The sequence below is a fragment of the Brassica oleracea genome, chromosome C9 (genome assembly GCF_000695525.1).
Source record: "Brassica oleracea var. oleracea cultivar TO1000 chromosome C9, BOL, whole genome shotgun sequence".
NCBI classification, from domain to species: Eukaryota; Viridiplantae; Streptophyta; class Magnoliopsida; order Brassicales; family Brassicaceae; genus Brassica; species Brassica oleracea.
The window spans coordinates 45,561,108-45,580,035 of NC_027756.1; the positions used below are offsets into that span (position 1 = coordinate 45,561,108).

At 35.7% G+C, this 18,928-nt stretch overlaps 3 protein-coding genes across 3 annotated transcripts; all 3 read right to left on the bottom strand.

The window, feature by feature from the left end:
- Positions 1 to 1,174: 1,174 nt before the first annotated feature.
- On the bottom strand, positions 1,175 to 4,302 carry LOC106317965 (probable pectinesterase 53). The gene is made up of 5 exons (XM_013755793.1): positions 3,714 to 4,302; positions 2,574 to 2,763; positions 2,285 to 2,491; positions 1,946 to 2,181; positions 1,175 to 1,509 (listed from the first exon to the last, which is right to left on the bottom strand). The coding sequence occupies exons 1-5, from the start codon at positions 4,079 to 4,081 to the stop codon at positions 1,362 to 1,364; spliced, it is 1,149 nt and encodes a 382-aa protein (XP_013611247.1). The 5' UTR covers positions 4,082 to 4,302; the 3' UTR covers positions 1,175 to 1,361.
- Positions 4,303 to 6,182: 1,880 nt separating this feature from the next.
- LOC106317966 (MATE efflux family protein 5) lies at positions 6,183 to 7,808 on the bottom strand. The gene has a single exon (XM_013755794.1). It carries the CDS (start codon positions 7,768 to 7,770, stop codon positions 6,244 to 6,246), a length of 1,527 nt encoding a protein of 508 aa, XP_013611248.1. The 5' UTR covers positions 7,771 to 7,808; the 3' UTR covers positions 6,183 to 6,243.
- Positions 7,809 to 12,433: 4,625 nt separating this feature from the next.
- On the bottom strand, positions 12,434 to 18,542 carry LOC106317864 (dolichyl-diphosphooligosaccharide--protein glycosyltransferase subunit STT3A). Its single transcript, XM_013755654.1, has 23 exons — positions 18,265 to 18,542; positions 17,745 to 17,807; positions 17,585 to 17,640; positions 17,427 to 17,498; positions 17,232 to 17,337; positions 17,099 to 17,149; positions 16,752 to 16,847; positions 16,545 to 16,604; positions 16,350 to 16,463; positions 15,830 to 15,916; positions 15,356 to 15,459; positions 15,085 to 15,180; positions 14,791 to 14,911; positions 14,617 to 14,697; positions 14,411 to 14,539; positions 14,077 to 14,316; positions 13,806 to 13,949; positions 13,510 to 13,696; positions 13,331 to 13,428; positions 13,138 to 13,217; positions 12,972 to 13,059; positions 12,792 to 12,881; positions 12,434 to 12,660 (listed from the first exon to the last, which is right to left on the bottom strand). Exons 1-23 carry the CDS (start codon positions 18,388 to 18,390, stop codon positions 12,607 to 12,609), a joined length of 2,343 nt encoding a protein of 780 aa, XP_013611108.1. The 5' UTR covers positions 18,391 to 18,542; the 3' UTR covers positions 12,434 to 12,606.
- Between the last annotated feature and the right edge of the window lie 386 nt (positions 18,543 to 18,928).

Below are 18,928 nucleotides of genomic sequence, written 5' to 3' on the forward strand. Positions count from 1 at the left end.
TTCAGGCTCAATCATGAGCAATCGATTTTCAGGAAACAAGAGCGAGAAGTAACTCTGATTCACAATTCACGGCTCAAGACCACCCAAAGACTCTGCACTGGTCCAAGGTAAGATAAACCGGAACCTACATTACCTTACCGTGTTCACAGCTTCAAGGAACTCAGTTTTATGTGATCTGTCATTGTCAAAAAGCAGATGCTAAGAAACGGACCTGGAAGCCTCTCCATGAATATGAACCATATGACAAACCAGCCTCCACGAGGAGGAGGTGGACAAATCAGTCATTTGCTTCATCAGCTGTCTTCAAGCAGGTTCAAGGATGAAAACGTGGTACCATCAGTTATCTCCCAGACAGCTGCAGATGAAGGTTCACGGACAGGGATGAAAGGTCCAGGTGTCATGAGTCCTTTTACAATGCCAAATCCGAGCAGATTCGAATGTTTTACCCCTTCAAGGTGTGATGTCTCTAGTCTTGTGATGCTTTGTCCTCAAGTCAGTTTCAACTTACGTACTAACTCTTGTAGTCATCAGTCAAGGACTTGTAAAGCTTTGTTTCTATATAAACATGTGAACTCTTGTAGTCTTGTGAACTCTTGTAGTCTTGTCTATATAAACTTTTATTTACAACACAATACTCTTCTTCATTCATCACACATCTTTTCTCAAGTTCCTTCTCAAGTTCTTTTTTGAAAACAAGTTTCATAAACAAGTTTATAAACAAGTTTCCCTCGACTTGTAAACAAGTTTTATAAAAAAATTTCATCTCATGGTTTCTTTTTCTCAAAACACTTTTGAGGGATCACTTGATGAAAATTTTGATCAACATTTTTATCAAACCTTTGAGAATTTTTCCATTCATTACCTTTGAGAATTTTTTCATTCAAGCTCGGATTTTATTTTTCGAATGATTCTCGATTATTGTACTAATCTTTGCTTTTATGTTTTTTTTTAAATCTATGTTTTAAATGTTATCTTTTAATATGTTTTATTTAATAAATAAAAATAATCTTTAAAATATTTAAGTTTAATAAATTTTTTTCTTAATAACAAAACTCCCATTGGACCGCTCAAAATAAGAGTTTCTTAACTAGAGTTCTTAACTCCACTTAAGTACATTTAAAATATTAAATAATCATTAAGAAACCCACTTAAGGATCATGGGATAATCATGTTCTTAGTGACATAAAAATAGAATTAAAATGTGTGGGCAAGATCAAATGTTGAGTTATCATACAAGATTACAAGAAGATGAGGTCTGTCCGTCTGTGTGAAATTTATTTTTAAAAAATGTATCGTCATTTTATTGGGAAAATTTACATTATTAATTAGGTAAAAAGAGTGAAAAAAGAAAAGAGTAATGGTTAGAGTCTGATCCATTCAGAGCCGTCGATGAAGGTAAGAGATATAAAAGGCTTAGCTTCTTCGTCGGTGAGCTCTCTTGCCCATGCCACCCTCCCTGCATAGTTTGCTCCTGCTCCCGTGCACTTGTACTGCCCATAGAACACCGTCCTGCATCCACATTTGGTTTTTAGTTACTTATTTCTTTACATTATTATTTAGATATTCTGATGATAATGGTTGATGCCTATGTATGCATTTTAGAGCACTAGAATAGACTATGCACGCCTACGTTAATGGCTTTAAACTTCAATATTTATAAAAGGAATGCATGCGCACACAAACTTCAATAAGACAAAAATGAAGTCGGTTGAAAGATGTTGAGTGGTGTAGTGGTGGGGACATAACACTCTAAAATGGATGAGGCAACGAGATCATGTTTTGCAAAGTTGGACTGAAATGTCCAAAGTTTACATGTTATAGTCCGTTAGTTTTTAGTATTTGAAAAATTGTTATATTTGGATCCCACTGATATGATATATAGTTTCGTTATGTAGTATGTAGTTTTAAAGAAAAAAAAGTAGTGTGGTCGAAAGAGGAGACGTACATCTCGCGTGAAGGGTCGCCCCAATTGTACCAGCCTTTAGGGAGGATGATGTTGTCCATATAGGTGTAAGCAAATACGACTCTTGAGAAGGGACCCCATGCCCTCCCAAGGTACAAAACTCCTGTCCCTGTCACCTTACACTTCACGAACGAGAATCCTGTGTCCTCTAGCACACTGCTCCTTCCTTGCGCCGTCACTGCTCCTAGCTTATCCGCTATCGCGTGCACGTGACACCCCTAGTTTAAACATCACTTCTTAGAGTAAAATACCAATCTAAAAGTGCTACTTAAGTAGTTTATAAAAGGGTAACAACATATGTAGACCATACTATGAGTTTACCTCGTAGAGAGAAAGGGCATTGCCAAAGATGAAATCAACGGATCCTTCAATGTAACAGTCTTTGTAATAATGTCTTCCCAAATGGTCATAGAGAGTGTCTTGAGCACCAAGCATTTTACACCCGAAAAACGCAGCATTGTCGGCTGACACTCTCAATGCCACCGCTTGTTTTCCAACCGCGCCTGGCAAGGGGACTGGTGTCGTGTTCTGAATACAGAAGATTGATTCAAAACTGATCCATCTAGATAAAATGACACACAACAAGTATGGTAATGGTAGGAAGTTATACCTTGAAAGTGATGTTCTTGGCGACAAAGAAAGGAGAGTTGACGGCAAAAGAGGCAGAGTTGAAGGTGCCCATGGGATTGCCTCTTGGGTCATGTGTTTGTGCTGTGTCTCCCCATTGCACTATTGTTTTATCTGCTCCTTCTCCTTCTATTGTTATGAATGCCTTCATTGGAGGTATGTTCACCTTTTCCCTACACACATTTCCTCAATTTTTTTCATTATTATTGTTTTAACATCAAAAAGGTCATTATATTATTTAAATTTAAAGTGTTATGGAAAACAAAAACGGAACAAAACAACTAACTTATTATTATTATTTACATTATTCTATTATAAATCTTAGAAGAATAGCTGGTATTAAACAAACTATATAAAATTGTGGATGGTAATAGTGGAGTGTATCCGTGTATGTGGACCCACGACTCTTTATAACTCGATAGTACCCATAAATTCACTATTAAATTCAATATGATATATTATAATTATATACATAATGCATGTACTACTCTACATTTAACGCATATTACAAAATTCCTGGCTTCACGAGATCATATAGTTGTGTTGATTTTGAGAGAGAGAGAGATTGATATATTATTTGTTGGCAATATGTGTTTAAACTCTTTCAGTTTCGTGATTACTTTTGGCTCATGCAAATGCAAGGAAAGGACGAAGATAAAAGATATGGCCGGTGCGACGGTGTCACTTAATTAGAGTGAAAACAAATTGCAAAACTGCAAAATGTATAGAGACAAAACTCCAGTATCTACGGTTCAGGCTGTTGGAATATAGTTACATCCACACATTGAAAATTAAAAAAAATGAACATAAATCTAAAGATGATGTGGTACCAAGTTGGTATTTGATCAACTGCAAAATATACCACACAAAATTCTTTATATAAACAATATACCTGCAAGATCGACCTAATTAAAGTAACATACTAATAAAAAGATGATCGACCTAATTAATATTCTGTCAACTATTCCTCATGGTTTAAAAAAGAGAAAAAGAAACTAAGATGAACTGATTAAACAATAACTAAACAGTATATGTTTCGATTAAATACTAATAGTAATTGCACCAAACTGAAGCAACTCACCTAATATATAGAACTCTTTAAAAAAAAAAGAATTGTACTTACTTGTAAACTCCAGCATGAACTTTGATGACGACACGAACGAGGTTGATGAGAGGCAGAGAATCAATGGCGTCTTGGATTTTAGTGAAGTCACCTTTGTTGTGTTTCTTATGAACAGTGAGTGTATACGAAGGGAAGAGTTTGTTCTTGGCTGCCTTGAACACCGTGTGTTTAAGGCTCCCAACGTATCTAACCCATTTCAAGAATTCCTCTTCAGGGTTTTGTGTCTGACTCGTAGAGTTCACAATCTTCTGGTTTCTTGGTCGCAATCGTAGCCCTTTGGTGTGGCATTGTGTTTGCGTTGAACAAAGAAGTATAATGAGAACGGGGAGGATTAAAATGGGAGCTTGGGATGAACTGAATTGGGGCATCTATACGACAAGAATCAATTACAAATATAAGGGTGTGTTTTTGTTTTTTAGGTTTGGCCAAAGATACAAAGTACGGCCAATAAATATATGGCTTATGTGGTTTTCTCAATATGTATGTGTATATATAAATGTGGGTGTTTGTGTTGTTTAGAGAGGTGGTCGAGTGTTTGGTACTTTGGTAATGGTATTAGGTGAAAAGAGACAGAAGAGAAAGAGGTCACGGGGCGGTTCCACTCACATCCACGTAGAATTGAGAGGTCTAGCAAAATTCCAAATTTTATAGAAACCCAACCCACGAAGGAAAAAACAAACAAAATTTACAAAAAAATCAAACCCTTGATGTGATACTCATTTCTTATTTATTACACGGCGGAACAAAAGGTACTCACGAGTTATACCATATGTGAACTAAATTTTATGTAACAGAAGCTCTACTTAGTCTACGAAATTGCATCAAGTCTGGAATTTTAAACATAGAAGAGAGATGTGTTGAACATGAGCAAAAGAAAATTGCTCATGTTCCATGAAGATGAGATGAGATGAGAGAGAAGCTAACACAAATTATCTTCCATGAAGCTAAAATGGAGACTAACTTAGTTTCCATCTCATTGGAAACCATCTCATTGGAAACTAAATTGGTCGATGACTTAGATTAGATATATTTAAACATTTCTTTATTTTAATTAGTTTCAGATGTAAACAAAAATGATTATAATTATCTACCTATTACAAAATATATGATTTTTTCCTTATATTTTTTTTATGTAAACCAGTTACAGTAGTTTTCTAACTTTGTGTAAGATTATATATTTCTTATAATTTCCACTTTTTTTTTTTGAAATAGTGCTATTGCACTCAAGTTTCTCAATAAAATTATCACTATTTCAGTAAAAACTTAAGAAGTTAAATACGTCGCTGTGGACTATATTCTCTTCCGTTGTTTGCATAGCTGCCACCATCCGAAAACATTTATATATTGCAAGGATAAAGCTGGTGATGAGTCCACTGAGAGGTGCAGATTTAAATTCTAATGTACAAAACCGAAAAGTTTTGTACACAATTAAACTAAGGTGTCAATTTTATTCTATCAATTGATGTTGTCTTTCAGTGCCCGTGACTCACTCTTATTTCCTTTCTTGTTGGCTTCTGGTATGACAATACTCTTCTCGTGAACTGTGGTTTCCATCAATGCTTGTATATTTATTTATATTTTATTTACAAATTCTACAAAGAACGTGATGAGTTGGTCTTGTAGCCACGAAACTCAAATAGTATTCAAAATAATAGACATATGACTGTCCAGTCCATCTGAGGTGAACTATAAATTATTTAAGTAAAATCGACCTTATGTCCTTACAAAAAATTAGCATACTTATTGTGTCAAAAGTCATTTTAAAATATATAAATAAAATTCTTGACAGAGTTTGAGAGGAAGATGGGCAAAATTTACTCCAAAATTTAAATGATATAATTAAATGTCAAATTTTCATGAATAAGTTCAGGTTATAGAGAGAGAGGTTAAAAAAAGAAGATTGTGAAATAGTGTTATAATATTGTGAGATTGAAAGAAAGATGGCAAAATGTCTGCATGCATATTTTAATATGGATGGATAATTGAAACTCCATTTAGGGGCATTAGCAAGAAGGAAAGATATAGAGACCCATAGACATAAGCAGTTGGAGCGTTACACAATTTATTTGCATCTAGTATCCTTTATCAAAAATCATTTGGTAATTTAATAGTTTAAATATTTTATGTGTACTATTGTCTTAAAAGATTTATTAGAAAACTTCTCAAATACTTGATTAGTGAGCTAAAAGAACAACAGTAAATTTATTAAAATGTATACTTTGAAAAAGTAACACACTTATAATATAAACAAAATTAAAATACAAAGCGACACACATATATAATAAGAGTTGTTCGAGTTTTGAATTTTTATTCGGATTTCATTAACCAGCAGGTTACACATATTTTTTCTTCTTCTAAAATAGCATACAATACAAATAAATATGGCAAAGTTACATGGGATGATATATGAATACAATTCTTTTGTTTTCTTTCACATTGAGATTTAAAAGTTCTCAAAATACACACCCCAAATGGAACCGATCATTCCAAGTCAAAAAAAGAATAAAAAAACGCAAGCATTCGATTAGTGTCAATCAGCAGCGACCGTGACAACGTAAACGAATGGTTCCGTAAGGTCATCACCGTTACCTTGCGCTGTAATCACCACATCGACGCCTTCACTGCACGTTAGCTTTCTAGCTCTCTTCGCTTCTCCCTCCCAATCTGTAGTAGCCACAACATAAAGCATCATAGCAGCACAACATATCTGAGCCGCGAAAAGACCTATCCAAAGCCCACAAAATCCATACGAGGCCCAAAACGTTAGCCCGACCGCTACAGGCGTCCCAACGAGGTAAAACGCTCCTAGGTTTATGTTGGCAGCTTTCGACGGCCTTGCGGTGCCTCTAACGACACCGCAACCTACTGTTTGCGGGCAGTTCCCGAGCTCGCAGAGCCCGAGAATAGGCAGCGCCGCCGCTGTTAACTTGATGATGTCCATGTCGTTTGTGAAGATCATTCCCCATACGTCGCTTACTCCCCAAGCAAACGCTGACGCAGTCATACCCATTACTCCGGCAAAGGAAACGGCTATGATGGCTGATAACCTAGCCGTTTTGGGGCGGTTTGACCCTAATTCGTTACCTACGCGGGTGGAGACGGCAAACCCCAGAGACGATGGGAAAATGTAAAGCAACGACGTCGTTTGGATGAGAATGCCCATTGCTGCAACTGGCGTTTTAGGGTTTACGAGTAAACCACAAAGAACGGTCATTATCTCGTACCACCACCACTCTAAGCATACCCCCACGCAGCTAGGTATCGCGAGACTGATCAGTGGGGCCCAGTCTTTGAAACATTCTGAGCTAGGGGGAGTCCACGTTGGCTCGTGTAGACCTTTGACCCAAACGTGGACCACAAGGAACACAACAACGAAGAGATTTGAAGCGGCTGCAGCCATTGAAACACCGACGAAACCTAACCCGAGGTATGAGACGAGGAGAAAGTTGATGGGTATGTGGAAGATGGTGCCAGCTAAGGTTGCGATCGTTAACGGGCTTGTGATACCTTGTGCTCTAAGGTATATACGAAGAGGATGAAGAAAAGAGTTGGTGAGCAAGTCAGGAATAGAGCAAAGAATATACGTTTGAGCCAACGATGAGATACTTGGATCTTGATGGAGAGAGATCATGATCTTTCCCAAGTTGAGCCATAAGGTGACGATCACAAGCGAACTTGTTAGCAAGAATAGCACGGTTCTTTGAAGAGTTAGTGATAGGAGTTTTGGCTTGCCGGCTCCAAAGGCTTGAGAGCAGAGTGGGTCCATGCCGAGCGCAAGGCCTGCCAGGACGGAATATCCAGTGATGTTGGCGAAGGCAATGGCCAAGGACCCACCAGCGAGCTCTAGTTCACCGATATGACCAAGGAAGAGCATGGAGATGGCCGAGCGAGCGTAGAGGATGAGAGCGGCCAGGACTGTTGGAAAGGCTAAGGAGAAGAGAGACTTTGCCTCAGCTTTAAGCTCAGAGATTGGTGGGAAATTTTTGGTAGGGTTTTCCTTTTCTAGGTCTATCTTCGATAGAAGATTTGTTTGACTGGTGATGTTGGAGGTTTCCATTACACTCTTTGGAATGAAAGACAAAGACAGTTTTTAGAATATTAGTAGAAAAGATTGTTTGCCGATATCGAAAGCATAGCTTATCCGGTTATATATACACACACTAGTATACCTAATGACTGTCACGTTGTCAGTGACAGAATGTAAAGATCTATATGATCTTGGGTTTTATTGGATTACAATATAAAAGTCAAATAAATATTTAAAGGAATGACTTTGGATTTATTTTTAAAGTATATCTATAGCATGTCTGGTAATCAAAAAGTTTATCAAAGAAATAAAATGTGCACATTTGTCTATAACTCAGCTAAACAATTAAATTTTAATTTATCTTTTAAAAGTGAAAAAAGCTTTAGAGAGACACATATTTCATAAGAGCAATTTCATTGGTAGATATTTTATAGATATGCTAAAAATATATATATAAGAAAAGAAAGAAATTAAAGATAAGATTTTATCAAGTGAGATATATATACACCTGTAAATGGTAAACCTAAGGAATAGAATCAAATGAATAAAATATAGTAGAAAAATATAATATATTCATTTCATTTATTCTTTATCAAAATCTCAATGGAATGTCTTTCTTTATATATATAATTTTTTTGGAATATATGGAATGATCATTTTATTCCGTTCAAGTATTCCATATCATTCTATTCCAAAAATGGGTAATCGAGCTACAACCATAATATTCATTAGAAATTCTCTTACAAATGTTTATCTATAAAGAATCCTTTTTTTTTTTTACCAAAATTTAATGTGAATGTGTTATATATAAAATAAATTCAAAGTTATTTTTTGAGAAAAAGATAAAAATAGCACTAAATCAAGTTTTTGTTCCCAAACTAGCACTCAAGGTCAAAAATCACAAAAATAACACTTAATGTTTTATCAAAAGTCACAAACTTAGGGTTTAGAGTTAAAGGATGGGGTTTAGGATTTAGGGTTTAGGGTTTAGAGTTTAGGGTTTAGGGTTTAGAGTTGAGAAATGAAGTTTTGGGGATAAGATTTCAAATTTTGAAAAATAAAAAAATTAAAATTTTCAAAGGATAAACTTAGAAATGTGTTATTTTGGTCATTTTAGTTTTTGAGTGCTATTTTTGTGATATAAACTTAGAAATGTGCTATTTTGGAGATTTGTCCTGTTTTTTTGTGCATTTCCTTTTCAAATCTTCGTCTTATCTATGGTTGTCGAATGCTTTAATTTATTTGTTTCAGATGACAAAATTTATTAATATCTTTCACCAAAAAAAAAAAATTTCTTGAGTGGTTTTTACTAGTGCAGATTAAATTAAATTAAAGTTAAATTTAAATGTTTATATATATCATGTTAAAAGGTGAATATTTAAAATTAGATGATAGCTGTGATTAAATGATCATGAATCTTAAATTACTCTTTTGTCATTTCAAAGCTATACTTAATTATAATTTAGTGTAGATGAATCCTTTTGTGACACATGGAAATTAGGGCATGATGTATTATCAAATTTAGGTTTATTTCTTTGCCCCTTAGAATGGTTCTAGAGGTGTTTGGGTTTGATCCTGCATGTAAACATCCGAAGAAATTAACGGATCCGACTACTTTCAAATTACCCTGAAACGCTATAATATTGCTGCCACACTACATGGCGTGGGGAGCACTTTGCATATGATATGAGTGCTGGCCTAACGAATCAAACTTACCGTAGCTAACTCCAAGATCCTTAATCATACTTCGAGTACTTATCCTCATCACCTCAAGAATACTCCTTAATTATAGGGAAAACACTCGCGTTTTAAACTTTTTCACACTTTATCTTATTCACATATTTCATGAACATTATAATCAATGTCACTAACTTGTCATCGTTGAAAATAAATCATAAATCATTAAGAACCCAGATGAGAATATTCAACTTTATATCAACGACTCTTGAAAGTTATTTACCAGTAAGTTGGTACAAACGACAATAAAAAAATAGTGGTAGTTAAGTGAAACCTCCCTTAACTCGTTTCTACCATAAAATAGCCACACCTGGCTAAGTACGTCGTGGGTTTGTTATTTTTTGGCTTCGGACCAAGTCTGGTACACAAAATTCTAACTTACGCATCAGAATCACATCATCACTTCGAGGCTTAACGTGTTTGTTTCTCATTTGCATGAAGATTTCTCCAACAGTGAACGAACCCATAAACGCCAAACAGTGTTGTCGATTACATTGTTTGAAATACTTAATAATATTACTAGTCTGTATTTAATTACTTATAAAGTCAAATTAACAAAGTAATTTATTTCTCTAAATTGAAAAAAGAAAGAGTAAGCTTTTTAATACAAATTCTAGTTTCAACATGCAAGCACAAATTTTGCTTCTCAAACTATACAAGTGAATATATTTATGTTTGAATACGTAGTTTAGTACAAAAAGAAAAATAACAAAACGAAAACAAGACATAGTCACATAGGTATCGTTAATGTATTAGGATATAGTCAGCTAGATATATGTTTATATATACGTGTATCCTAATGTGATACGTCTTCTCATTAGTTTCTGAATTCATGATATGTTCATGCCATTTTTTATTTTTTATTTTTTTTCGTAGGAAAAAAGAAATAAAAAGATCATATTCATCTTTCTATTTGTTCTCCTCTTCATGAGATACCATTTGGAAGAACGAAAACAACAGAACTTCTAGAGTAAATAACCCACTTTAGAGATAGATGAAAGACATTAGAAGTTTTGCTATCAACGACAAGTCGACAACTACCAGGTAATATATTTTGTTATCAACGAAGAGCCGTTGTGAGCTTTTTGTTTCTTCGAGTAACTGTTACTTGTTATATAGATTTGAATTTGTCTCAATAAAACCTGTCATTCTATAGAGTGTCACTTGATCTTTTCTTTGTCCTCAAACAGCCGTACATGTATGTTTATATTATACGAGCAAACTAAAAAAACAATTACATATTTTTGCGATCATTGATGATGCATTGCAGCTGTCCCAAGATAGCTGTTGACAAAGGTTAAAAAATAGATGTTGACATTTTTGGGTTCTATCTGCAAAGGTTAGACTTTTATAGTGATTGCATATATTTGATTTTTATATATTTGTTAGTCTTAGATTTCCTCTCTGTTTTAGAAAATATGTTATATTCGTACTTGCTAGTTTTTAAAACTATGATGATGTACCTTTGTTTAATGCATGTACCCCTAGTTATATTAAATAACTTTTTTTTTAAAAAAGAGTTATTTTAAATAACTTGAATACAATATTATAGTTTTGGGGTAAGGGGTACTTAAAATTGCACTGAAATGTGAAATGACAACTTTTCGGGGGTAAAATGCTAAGATGTGAAATGATAATCTTCTTACAATTAAAAAGTTAACTCTAAAACAATACTTATTTTGAAATCGAAAGAGTATATATATTTATATTATTTCCATTTTATATAAACAAAAGTAGCTTCCAAAACATATGCTATAGAAAAATGCCCAAGAGGTACAATTATTAGTTGGTAGCTAATCATAATGTTAACATGTTTTATTTTTGAAGATTAGCCTTTACTTGGTGAAAAACAAAAGCTAAAATATTTAATATAGCATTTCAATGCTAGCTATATATTGGCGGCATGCACTATATATAGGCTTTGAGCATTTTAATAAATTTTAACCGACGTAAAAAAAGTTTGTGTGTTCAGTTCATGCTTTTTCTCCCAAAGAGACGTGCTTTTCCATTGGAACCATGTCCATCCCCGTATAACGCTGAAGCATGCTGTTTTACAGGTCACGTACCTACGCTTCTATAGTTGTTAATTTAATTATCTTCCCCATCTTGTGAAATCAAGATCTAAAATAGATACTATAGTACTAGTAAAAAAAATTGTGTTTAATTATTCAAGCAATAATACTAAACGGATCATAATACAAAACCAACGGGTACTCAGTGTTCTGATAACCATTTCATGTTATGGATAGGTTTTTCGAAGTAAAAGTAAGATACAAATGTTTTTTTTCTTCAAAAAACAATTAGTTGACAACTTTTTCGTCAAACCATATAAAATTATGCCAAGTTTTGACATTATGTCGGTAATAGAAAAAAAGAGGATAATGCGACCCTATCGTGTGCCAGTTATGAGCAAAACAGATAAAGTATGTATAGACTCTATATGTATTCCACCAACCAATACTACATTTCACATTTCAAATTATAAAATATGACAACTGGATTAGATTGGTTAACCAAGACTATCCCACATCTAAGCACAAATCGCAAGCGCAAAAGACGTTGGTACAAGTCATGTGCAGAGTAAAAGTCAGGATGGCACATCGAGATAGATATTAAGAGCCCAGTTGTTTGAGATATATGGTGCTCACCACAACTCGGGAGGATTGTCAGATATTAATAACACGTTAAATGATAATGAAGAGGCTGCACGTAAAAGATCTTTGCGTTGTTTGTGTGGTAAATACATATGTTTCTTTGATAGATAGATCGATGTCTTCCTAATGAAAATCTAGTCTTAACTCTTAAGTGTTTTTAACTTTGACGTCTAGTTGAGAATTTGGATCTTTGCGTAAATATGTAGATCACATCAATAATTCTTTAAATGAATATTTAAGAAGTCAAACTGAAGCTATTTTTGAGTTTTTATTTTGTTGGATTGGGATTCGATCTGGCCACCTGAATTTGTAAATCTCCACAATAAACACAAAACTCCCAAGTCTACAAAAGTTTTATGAATCCTAACATCAGAAACTTGACTGCGTCTGCAACAACTTCCTCTGAGGATAAAGAGTGACCTAATAAGAGTTAACATATAACTCACCATCCAACATTAAAAATTTCTAGGGGTTTCTAGATCCACGGATTCTTCTTCGCTGGTTTTGAGTCCAATCCAGAGCTTGTTTTCTGGAAACAAAACAGAAGCCTTAAATTTAACAAATGTAGTCTCAAAATTAGTATGATTTCGTGACACATTCTCTTAGCTCCAGATTCATATATATCGACATCTATAATAAGTATGTCCCAGAGGTGCTTACCAGTTTCAGTTTCTTTGCTCTACCACGAATCCTGTTCTTCTGAGGTTTCAGCTTGTATATACGAACCATCCAATGGTGACTCGTGAAAACCTGACATGACAAAACCCAATCACATTTACCAGAATCCAAGTGGAATCAATGTGCCACGGGTTTGTTTGTGGTAAAGAATTTAAAGCTCACCTCTTCGAAATGTGTGAGCTTGAAATTTTTCTTCCCGATCTCCGTCCGCCTGACCCGATCATAACCTTTGCCATCCGTCTCTACAAACCTGAAGCGAAAAAAAAAAACACAAAAACTGAGCCTTGGTAACAGAGTTCAAGCTGACACTTACAGGAAAGCTTCGTACCTGTAGTAAGATAGCTTGTACATAAGGCAGTTCAACATTGTTGGCGTGGCCTCAGAATCAATCCGGTAATTGCCATCTCTCTTTGCAAAGAAATTAATAGGTAGCCAGGTTCAGATTCAAAGTCTTCAAACATTTTGAGCCATTACAACTTGTAGTTAAAACGGAATGACAAAAGAAAAAAAAATAAACGTACCAGATAATCAGCTTCCTTTATATGAGGAAAGACGCCGCCTCCAATACGAACCATCCACAGAAACTTGTTAATATCATCACTTGGGTAGCCAATAAGACCTGAGAATTGATTGTCTCATCAGAAGATACACTTCAGAGATAAAACACATGATAACAATGTCACGAGCCAAAAAAGCATACCACCAAAGACGACAAGAACGTATTTCACATCCAAGGAGTTGAAGATTTCCCACGCCGCCTTTTCTGGAGATGACATTGCAGTCCCAACAGTTGCAATGTGAGTATTATTCCACGTGTTGTTGTCAACGATAACAGTTCTATTAGCCATAGCTGTCGTCTGATAACCATAGTCCCACCATGATGCCACCTACATGATTTTGTTTTCGCAAACCAAACTCAGGCAACAGCTTATATCTTTAACAAGGCAGGCTTTACTAGAATCTAAGAACTGACTTGTTTTTTGACAAAAAACTTACTTTGTCATCCACGTCAGTATTATGGCTTAACCATGCATAAGACTCTCTGAAATCATCAAAGACATGTAGGCCATCACGCGATTGAGATGTCAAAACTATTGATGGAGCTGAGTATGCTTCTGCAGCTGCCCAAACACAATGAATCTGCAAAAAGAGAGAGAGAGAGAGAGAGAAAGGTATGCGTTTCAAAGTCTTATCATTTGTACTTTGTCGTCTCAACTAACAATAGAAGATGGGATCAAAACTAGTAACTCGGAGAAAGTCTGCATACCACATAGAAAGCACCCAACATTATAAGGAGAAGAAGCGCAACTATAGAGGCTTCCAGAGGCAAAACAAGAGCCCTTTTCTTCAAAATCTTGGACTTAACAGAAGGTTTATCAGCAGGCTCTCTCTCTTTCTTCTTGCCTTTCTTTGACGGCCGTTCTTTTGCAACTTCTTCACCCTTGTCAGTCTTACCAGAAGATGAATCATCTTTTGGGGCATTGTTTGTAGAAGTGTTGTCCTCTGCCTAACAGTCGAAACACAAACTATTTTGTGAACAGAACTTGGGTAGGAAAGACGATTCATCAGAGCGAATAAAGTAGAGAGGGAAGCATACTAACATCATCTTTGGAATTAGCCGATCGACCTAACTGGTATTTGATGGAAGCCGTGAAAACATCAAAAGCTTGAGAGAGCGCAATTCCAGACATGATGCATGCTGCTGGAGCAAGCACGAGCATAAGACGAACCTAACAAATCAAGGAAGACAGGTGAATAACTCCGGCAAGGGAAAGATGAAATTGTAATTCGTAGACAGGCAACTCACCATAACTCCGGAGAAGTATACGGACATCACAATATACAGGACCACGAAAGAGCTCGCATCAGATAGAGGCGAAAAGCACGCCTACCAAGAAAAGAGAAAAGATTCAACACTAACTCTACTGATACAGTCATTTTCTTCCGTACAAAATCTAACTATCATAAACGTTTAACTCACAATGATGCCAGCAGGGACCAAGAAAGCCAAAACATTGATGTCCATGAAATAGGACGGCCAAGTTGGAGGTTGATGCTCACTGACACTTGCAATAATTGGAATATACTTGCTTGCATAAGTTCTGTTACATGATAGATAAATAAACCAAGAAAGAAAAAGGGAGGGTCAGATATGCTGCAGGCAAAATAAGAATCATAGAGCAGAATTCCTGAACCGTGGACAATGGCATACTCGAAATTTGCTAATAAACTTGATCGCTAGGAGAAATAAAGATTGAAAACTAGAACCACTCACGGATCAAGTAGACTCAAACTCCTACCACTCCATCCTCCTGTTGGACTTGAAGCTACCAGTGCCACAAGAACTGCCACAACTATGAGACACACAGCCCTGCAAATATAATGGAGCAAAGAAACTTTTTATCCCATGACACATAATCCAGGAAATATAGAGGTTATTCCATCTGTACGTAGCTACTACAGTTAGATCAAAAGCAGATATACTCCTCTTATCAGGGTGTGGTAATCGTAGACATGTCAAAGAATAACAGTATAAGCAAGCTTACAGGCCGATGGACACAACAAGTGTCACAGCAACTTTGAACATTTTGGGAGAAAGAATGCCTTTGATATAGTATACGAGTGCTACTACGTGGATGATGATGAAAACCTGCATAAGTTACCGGCAAAATAATTTTAAAAAGTAGAAGTAATTTAAGAGAAAAGGTAGTATAATATACAGTCAATTGCACAAACATAAAGCTTAAATCCAACATATCCATCCCAATAAACTGTACTTCGTACAATTAGTTGTATGGTGTTCAGCAATGAATATATCTCACAAGACAAACTTGAAATTTCAAAGAGGCTTCAAATTTCTAGGCTAGGAAAATCGACAGCATATATACTCTCGCATCCAGAAAACTAAGCACCGTGAGTACTGATCCTTGGTTGATTTAAAACTCAAATTTAGAAAGAGTAAACTAAACATTAAAATAAGAGGCGTGCGTGAAAAATAAGGGCATGGAAAAAGAACTCACCAAAAATGAGGCAAAATGTTCAGATGTCAAAACCGCATTGAAGCCAACAACAGGTACCAAGGCAGCTAACAGCGTGCCCAGCACAACCTGCATATGTATGCACACAGTTGGTGTCAATAGCTTTCAGAATAGTCTCATTCCAGTTAATATTCAGTATCTTACGCGATATTATATATACAGCCACTTCAACGTAGAGACAACTAATTTCTCAATAACACGAATTGAGGTTATCCACATATGTGAAAACTATATGAATCCTTACGGAGGTTCCTATACTAGCCACAAGCGGACAGTTCAAGACACCTTAAAGGCTTAAAAGCAGTTGTGTTTATTCATTTATCAGTTTAATTTGTTGTGCACCTATAAAAACAGTTTTGAAATAACTAATAGCTAGATCCAATGCTGGAAAGTAAAAAATAGCATGCATGACTCTTACTTGTACATTCAAACTTTTCAAGGCAACAAACAGAGAAAGGCTTGTTATAATATTTTTATATGTTACTATAAGAAATATACATACCAAAGGAGCATAGGCAATGTACAGTCGAGGAGAGTATCGGCCAGTTACAATGCACAGAAGCACATGCATTGGTATCAGATTGATAATGAAGGTGTAACCTCCCCAAGAACATACCTAAATGATGAAGGTAAAAAAAGATGTGAAAGTTGAGCAGAGAATAGTAAAGAGTAAAATGGGGAGTTATCCAAGTCGTACCATGTAGAAGTATGCAATGGCATTCAGTGTAGCATAAAACAGGGAACCTGTATTTAGTGTCTGCATAAAGTCAACCAAAAAGAATAATTTTAAGAACTGTTGAATAATAAATAGAAATTTACAAGAGAATGCTTGGTGTTAATTGTTAAATGGGTTTAGGGTGAAAAATCAAAACAAACTCTACATGCCATTGGAGAAAACCCTAACCTTTATGTAAAGATAGAAAGTGAAGATCAAAGCAAATATAGCAACAGCTTCGTTGTCATAGCTTCCAGCAACAGATCGGGATATATATGAGGGAACCTGCAAAGATAATTATTTAGTAAAAAACTAACATTCCAAAGAATCGCATCAATAGACGTTTGTTGCAGATTCCACTAAACGATGCACCAAGCACTAACATATTAAAATTCATAGGCATGATCTTCTTGAACAAATTTATTTGATTCTTTTAAAAATTCATAGCCATAACGTTTTAGGAACTTAATGTGTTACTGTTCAGACTCTTCCGAAACATCAATTGAATAAAATTCAACGTATCTAGAATAAATTACCATGGCCAAAAGAGCAGCAGCTGCTAGTCCTGCACCGGAGCCCTTAACTTCCTGTTAAAAGGCAGAATAGCTAATGTTGAATCAAATGGTTCTGGAATATACTAAAAAAAAAAATATTAGACAAAAGACAAACCTTGGTCAAAAGGTAAGTCGCCCAGGATGCGAAAGCCGAAAACACAGGTGCAGTGAAGACACAAACAGTCTCTACTGACAGAGGAATGTTTATTGCATTCAAGGCCCTGAGGCAGATGGATATAAATATCAAAATTATAAACTGACGTACAGATGTGTATCAAATAATTGCTGGTTTCGGTGAAAGTACACTCACCACCAGATGGTTCCAGCAGTCAATGTTAACCCAGGGTAAACAGTTCCTCCAATCACACGGCCAAGAGGATACCTAAAATCAAATAATAGGAAAATAAGATAAGTATAATGCTACTGAAGATAGACCAAGAGATCTAAAATTTGTGGTCCTGAACTTACCAGGTCCGATCATCAAACCAATTCCAGAACTCGTATATTCCATTCTTCGATAAGAACTGAAACAAACAACAAATGAGAAAGGACCGCAACCCTGAAAAATTAATAGGAGAACTCGCCCACAAAGCAAAAACTATAAGGATAAAAGAAAAGAGAGGGGAACCTGAGTGACTCTGTAATTGAAGTAAGGATCAAATTCATGAATCACACTTTCATACTTTATGACCTGAAAGGGAAGCAATGAACGTTAGCAACAAAATAAAAAATCAAACTTTGAAAGTGTAAGATTGCTAAAATCAAAGAAGAATCAGCCTCATCCCAAGCATTTTCCTAATCCAAACTAGAGATGACAAGCAAATCTCTAAGCAAGAATTTAATGAACACTTCTTAAGCTAAAGCATTTTGATATCTCCACTGGGATAATATGAATAATCACTCAAAAGGGTCTGAGCACATATATGAAATCCACATTTTTCTGTTATCGAATAACAAAGGAACAACATTTGAATCTTCACCACACAGAGAGTGAAGGAGAGAAAAATCTACACCGATCAATCGCAGTATAATGAGATCGGATCGAGAATAGTCGGATCTAAAGTAGTTCAATCGGATCTAGAACCGACGGGCATATGGTTGAGCATTTGAAATAAATAAAAGGAGAAGAGAGAGGTGAGTGAACTCACAGAGAAGAGTCGGATCGAGAAAGCGAGGACACCAATGAGGAGGAGGATCAGAGCTGAGAGAACGGTCCCGAAAGCATTCGTCATCGCAGACGGCGTTCCAGGAGGTGGACTCTCTAGAGTCGCCATTTTTCTACGGTGAGAATGTGAGCTCTCCGGCTCTAGAGAGAGAGAAACGACTTTGAAGGAGGAGGACGAAGACTCGGGAAGGGTTTTTCGAAGCAATCTCACTCGCAGGAATTACAGACATGTTCAGCTTTGCGGTAACTAGTAAACTACTGCCTAGGGATGTTAACTACAGGGTCAGGGCTCAGCCCTCTTTTGTTTATTATAAGCCCAGCCCTATTTTAACCCAACCCTATTTTGACCCTATTATAATCAAGGGTTAGGGCTGGTACCAGGGTTAACTCATTTAATTGAAAAAAATATTTCATTTATTTTTGTTCTTAAATATTAAAGATAAAACTAGAAAAAATAAGATATCATATGATTCTTTCCTCCAATTTGTTGAGCATCAAAATCAAAAGTTTTCCTCCTAAAATCGCAAAATCGAGTTTTTGCTCCACAACTAAGAATAAAATTTTTCCGTCAAAAAAAAAATTGTGTTTTTTTCCGCCAAAACCTAATTTGAGTTTTTCCACCAAAACCACAAAATCAAGATTTCCCG